This window comes from Amblyomma americanum, chromosome 8 (genome assembly GCF_052857255.1).
Source record: "Amblyomma americanum isolate KBUSLIRL-KWMA chromosome 8, ASM5285725v1, whole genome shotgun sequence".
In the NCBI taxonomy this organism is placed as follows: Eukaryota; Metazoa; Arthropoda; class Arachnida; order Ixodida; family Ixodidae; genus Amblyomma; species Amblyomma americanum.
Window position 1 is genome coordinate 13,819,272 of NC_135504.1, and position 6,353 is coordinate 13,825,624.

At 46.3% G+C, this 6,353-nt stretch overlaps 1 protein-coding gene across 1 annotated transcript; it reads left to right on the forward strand.

Annotated features, from left to right (window-relative positions):
* Positions 1-1,807: 1,807 nt before the first annotated feature.
* On the forward strand, positions 1,808-6,080 carry LOC144102161 (uncharacterized). The gene is made up of 3 exons (XM_077635476.1): positions 1,808-2,122; positions 2,628-2,823; positions 4,609-6,080. The coding sequence occupies exons 1-3, from the start codon at positions 1,808-1,810 to the stop codon at positions 6,078-6,080; spliced, it is 1,983 nt and encodes a 660-aa protein (XP_077491602.1).
* Positions 6,081-6,353: the final 273 nt, after the last annotated feature.

Below are 6,353 nucleotides of genomic sequence, written 5' to 3' on the forward strand. Positions count from 1 at the left end.
AATTGGAACAGTCCAATGAATAAAAGAAATATTGTTTACCAGGAATAGAATCGAGCATTTTTGGACATGCGACAAAATTTTGTATACTGCTAACAAGGTAATCTATCAGTTGCACTTATGCAATCATGAAGGTAGCCGCAGACACTGCTTAACGGGAATCCCTTTGCGCTCGCACCGAATGAAATAATAACTGGAAGAGACACTGGGAGTCCTAACCTCGAAAGAGGCACCTCCAAATACTGTTTTCTCTGAACTGCGAACCGCCGGCAAGAGAGGAGAAAATGATCTATTGTTTAAACTTGCCCACATGATACACAAAGGTTTGTCGCAGCGAACCCACATCTGCATAAGTACAAATTTAAGTGAGGGATTCTGCATCGCAGAAGTGTCACTGACACCTCACAAAGCCTTGATTTACACCACCTGATATTCCATGAGAACTTTAAGTGGCTAAAATACACAGTATTGAGCAATGGATCACTCAGGTCGGCTGAAATATGTTGGAAGCGCTGGAAACGTGAAGTTTCTAACAGAATGAGGTGAGGGACGGGATAGATTACAGGAGCGCTGAGAGCTGACCTTGCCTCCTCCTGGTACTTCTTCCTCTGTTTCATCTCGCTGTTGGAAACGTAGTCCGAATAGACGCCGAAAGCAGCAGAAACTGCCGGACTTTTGCAATGCTTCTCCTTATTTTCGGAACACTTTCAAAAGTCCTACACTATCTAAGTCTTAGACATTACAGGACGTTAGGAGCTGTCTTAATACTTCTTCACTCCTTACGTACCTGCCAATGAAATATGCGCTGGTGCTGTAAGAATAGCAAAACAAAATTCAGTATGGACTAAACCATGTCTGCCGGCGGTCTCTACTGAGCGCTTTCTATTTAGCTTGAAACACCGCATTCTCTGAACACATAAATCTGATATGTAGGCACGGACGGGTAGTTTCCAGTAATGGAATTCAAGGGTGGTGCCACCAGTATTCAGCCAACAATCATGTGTTCTGAGTCAGGCAAAATCGGCTCGTTGTAATCTGAGCGCTGTTGTTGTTGTTGTCCTCGAGAATATAATGACGCGTACCCACTGCGAGGGTTTGCTCAAGACACAGGCGGCGACTGAGAGGTGCTCAAAATGTTTAAAAAAAACAAATAAATGCAGATGTGGTTTTTTATACTGAGAACAAATCAAACACTGTGAGATTGGTGACTGAAAATGGAAATGAGGCTAAACGCGCAGTGTTTAGGAAGTTTTGGTCACAGATGAATTTTAAACCTGAGTTGCCAGAAGATGGCATTCAGAAAGATGTCAGGATGGCAGCCGTTTCGTGTCTCCTTTAAGAGGAAGCTTCGCATGGCGGAGAGAACATTGCTCTTGCTGTGCCGGAGAGTAGAAGCACCAAGAGACAGAACAACCCCAGCAGACCGGCAGACCAAGCTGTCGTAAAGGGCATTCTAGCAGGCTCCTCCACAAAGAGAAGAAGCGGCGGCAGGTGAACAAGAAGTGATTCATCGTTTCGGGTTCAGCGCAGAGCGGGCACAATGGGGATACCGCCAGAGCAGACCTATGAAGGTAGAAGTGTAACTGAGGCATGCGACAACGTAGACGCGTGAAAAGAACCTCAAGCTTGCGCGATCGCCACCCTTTACTGCAACACCAGAAGATAAGATGCTTGAAGTCGGGAGAAGAGGTAAGTGCTGAGGCTCCAGGCTCTTAGGTGCAGTGTAGGCAAGGAAGACGAAGAACAGGAAATCGGGCTCCTTCAGCGTTGTACGCGTACCCGTGGACTCTAACGGGGAAAACGACTCACGATGCCAGCAAAGGTCTGCGAAGACCGCAAGACCGGCACTTTCTTCCGGCGCTCTTTGTGGACCGTCGTCCTCATCACTGTGCTCTCGTTCCTGCTATCCCTGCTTCGTTCCTTGCGGGCCGTCAGCAGCATGTCAGCCCTGGACCCAGCCAAGGCGGCAGCCTTCGGTGGTTGGTCGGTGGATGGGACGACCATCCGCTACCGCTGCGACAAGGCGTCGGAGGACACCCGCGAGGCCATCAACTACTACGCCGACCCGTGCGAGGACTTCCACGCCTTCGCGTGCTCCGCAGCTCGAGGCAGCGGCGAGACACAGGTGACGCAACTTTTGGAAAAGCGAGAGCCAAACCGATGTTCTTCATAAAAAAAAACTGCTCAAAAAAGGCCGGTAACAAGCATACAGGACTGCGCTCGTCCCGCGTGCTTCTTCTCTCTTGTCCCATCCTTTTTTTTGCGCCGCTCTTGTGTTACGCGACAGCGTATATAGTATAGCTCGTTCGATCTACAAGCCGTCGGCGTAGGGGTAGTCAGCACCACGTGACGGAAATAACTGGGGGTTGCGTAAAAAAACGTATCATGGTAATTTTTTGCTCTAGTGATTGATGAATGATTGGTGTGTGATAGGCCATGACGAGTTAACGAAATCGTAGTAATTTATTGATTAAAGAAATGAAAAATGAAATAAAATGTAAAATGCGTTCAAGGCTGTCAAACTGCCCAGAATGGAAAGCCTAACCCACGACGCTGTCACGTCATACCCTTAAGGCGAAGATTAAGTGTCCTCTCCAATTTTCATATTTGTTTTTCTGTGCCTGTTCCAGCGTGACGATGCTAGAACGATGCTGCAGCACGCGTTGACCGAGCGGTCCTCCAGCAACGCCAGCCAGGACGTGGCCATCCAGGCGGGTGTGGTCTTCAGGTCGTGCCTCGCCATGCCCACCTCCCCGGTCTCCGCAATCCGGGAGAACATGCGTTACTTTACCGACATCACCAACATCACCGAGAAAGCTCTACTAAGTGAGTTGTTGTAGCCTGTGCATTTCTTGCTCAACCAGGCAACTTCATTTTAAGAGCTCAAAGGCTCAAATATTCGCTAGGCACATTGGGTTGAAATAGACTATTTTTAATGTTTTGTAATACAGACTTCCGTTGTACACTGTGCGTCGAGCGTTGTAAGCATTGCAGGTTTTGTGAAACAGTCACTTTTGTCAATTTTGCCGCAAACCGAGTTGAAAAAGTAAGAAGCTCTATACAACGGCTCTTTATTCAAATATTTAAAGCTGAACGAAAAATGCGTACTGAAATACGGATTTGCCTCCACTTCGCCTTAGATACATTTTCTAGTTGCGCAGATTCTCCTTCCTCAAGTTATTTAAGTCAAAATTTAGACCAAAATCTAAACAACTTGAAATGCACCGAGCCCAATTTAAGTCCAGGCAAAAGATATTCGAACACGCCTTCACAAGATTTTTTTTTTTTTGTAATCACACAACCAAGCGCATGTTTCCGGGTTGACGTCTTTTTACACCGGTTGCCGTGTTAACAACAATAAAAGGACGTAAGCTCTGCAACGTTTGCTCTCACGTTTTGCAGTACGATGCTCGTCACTTTCTGAAAATCAACATGCATTGCGGAGAAAGCTATAGGATTTTTTCTTGGTGTATCTCTAGTCAGGGAAGTTATTCTGTTAATAAAAAAACGCCACAGAGTTTATTCAATCGGTTAAGTAAAAACGTGACAGGGTTTGTTTATTCATTTATTTATTTTTGTGCAGTTCAGGGGCTCAGTGAGGAAGCCATTACTTGATGGTGGCATGTATACCCATACCCATACTCTTACCCGCACTCATGCCCATGCATAAAGATGACAAGGTGATTTAATATGCACACTGGCGAGCTCTGAGCAGCTTGGCAGTTCGAAAACATTAAGGAACTACCGTATTTTTTCTTATACGGCCCGCACCCGGAATATAGTCCGCAGGGAGCGAATACCATGGACTACGCGAATCAGGAAGAGCGCCGAAGCGTCAGTGTTGATCATTCTATTACCTTTGGCGATTGATCTTTTTTTCCAATTGCTACAAAAACAATTATGCAGTCTCACAAACAGTCAGAATCTTCATGATTGTGTTTTTTATTCAATGACCATCATTTCTATACTTGGAGAAATACTCCCGCTGCCTTCTTTGCTCGGATTTTTTTTTTTTGTAGCAAACATCTGTAACGCACACTTGAACACCATTTTTCTTGCTGGGCGGAACATTCAGCAGAACACCGCGTTGGCTGCTTATGATACCATGCACGCCTTATGAAGTCAAGCGCCAATGATCAGCCATGTCCTGTGTTTTCATTGTGGGTAGCAGGAAGAAGACATGCGATATTCTTCAAAATATGTTACTACTAGTAATAAAGCCTAAAACCAGCAAACTCCGAAATGTGAAGTCACATAGATACAGTGCCGGAATAACCATGAAAAACCTCGCGGTAGTGAGAATTACTTTGTAAAACATGCGTTATACGAGACGACTTTCAAATAAAAATTACTTATAACCCGAACCAATACATAGAGTACACAGCATGAAATTTTAACGATTTAGTATGTATCAACCGTGGACCGTATACCGAAATCTACGGTGCACGAGTGTTCTACCTTTCGGTTGCGCTCTTTCCGCACCACTAGCAGGTGTTTATTTCTTTGTTCAATTATTCAGTGTTGAGGAGTACAGTTCAAAGTTACACGACAATTCTTCAATGGGTTAATATATTCAGCTATACTGTTCCTCTGCATCTTTTTCGCTTTCAGGTACGGTGAAGACTCCGCGAGACATATTCAACTTGTCAGCGTTTCTTTCTTACAACTACGGGATAAAACCTTTCCTATCTTTTGAGACTAGCCCTAGCAGAACCTTGACCATTCGCTTCTCAACACCGTTCTCTTCATTTCTGAAGGTGAACGCCGTCGAAGAAATATTTTCCTCTGTGACAGCGCTTTTCTATGCGGATCAACCGTCACGTTGGAATACTACCAAAAACCTCTTGGCTACCGACGAAGAACTCACAAAAGCTTTGGCCAATTTGAAACCCTCGGGTATCTCACTGAACGTTCAAGTAAGCGCAACTGAGCAGGGCAGCGAAGGTAGCGATTGGAAAAAGATTGTGGAGGCATATATTTCGCACAGTGGGCAGTGGTCGGACGAGGGAACAGATAAGGCAGAAGGAATTAAGCCAGTTTTCTCTGTGCTCTTTCGACGAATCAAACTAGAAGAGCTTGTCGTTTACTCAATGGCCCACGCCTTGCTTCCTGAGCCAGTTATCAAAGCCCTATACGAATACGACCGTTCAGAAGCGTGCCTACGATTGGTCGCAAATCTTTTTGGCGCTATTTGGGAAGACCTGGAGACCTACATCCTGGGACTCTTCGACGAGAACAACGAAGCCGAGTCCGTGGCTAGGACGGTGGTTTCGACACTTCAATCTATGCTGTCGAGCAGCCCAAGGCTCGATAGATCGCAAGAAGTTCTTACAGCTCTTGCGAAGCTGGACAAAGTGAAGTTCGACATGCCGTCAGCGGGGGACTTTATTGCCGCGCTCGGAAAAGGCACATCGAATTTGGGGCACCTCAGCGCTAAGAGCCTGTACTGGAACATAATGCAATGGCAGCGGAACCTTGCGCGAGGTAAAGACATAGTTAAAAATGGCAAAAATGAAAGTAGGGGAAGATCTGGTCTCTCCGGAGGAACTTTGGCGCTAACAGCGGAGTCATTCAAGCCCCGCTCCTTCTGTCATGGACAGCACAACCTGCTTAACTATGCCACTCTGGGAACAGAACTAGCTTCCGCGCTACTACGTTACGCCAGAGAAGAAACCGATGGCGTTGCGACATCTTCGAAAGGAAGCATCATCTCTGCTCTAACCAACAACATGACGACATGTCTCGGACGAGAGACCACCGGCCTGTCCTCCTGGAAACTGCTACCGCAGGTGGCGTTGCAAGCAGTCGCCTTCCAGGTTGCCCTGGAAGCCAGCAAATCTCACGCGAGTGCATCTCACGCTGGCTCGGAAACATTCGCCGATGCACCCGCCCGCCAGCAAACATTCTTCGTCAAATACTGCCAGGCACAGTGCGCCAAGGACGTGGCTCGCTCAGACAACGCGCCGCTGGACGTGCAGCGCATGTGCAACCTAGTGGTCATGAACTCGCCCGAGTTCACACGGCTCTTCAAATGCGAGCGTGGGGACCCTATGGCTCCCGCCGATTACTGCTTGGCAGTATGAACCCTGCTGAGGCTATTCGATTCGAGCCCGGCTGCTTTGAAAAGGTCTAAATAATACACCTACAGGTGTTCATGCACTAAAGAGAGCATTACACATTTGCAATAACACATAAGTGTCACTTGAATTTGGTCTACACTGAAACCTTGCTCTCACAAACACACGCAAGAAATAGGTAAAGACGTGGGGGAAAATAATATTTATAATAATAATAATAATAATAATAATAATAATAATAATTGGTTTTTAGGGAAAGGAAATGGCGCAGTATCTTTA

Coding starts and splice junctions, on each gene's coding strand:
- LOC144102161 (XM_077635476.1), top strand. CDS start 1,808: ATGCCAGCAAAGGTCTGCGAAGACCGCAAGACCGGCACTTTCTTCCGG. Junction 2,123..2,627: donor GAGGCAGCGGCGAGACACAG/GTGACGCAACTT, acceptor TGCCTGTTCCAG/CGTGACGATGCTAGAACGAT. Junction 2,824..4,608: donor CACCGAGAAAGCTCTACTAA/GTGAGTTGTTGT, acceptor TTTCGCTTTCAG/GTACGGTGAAGACTCCGCGA.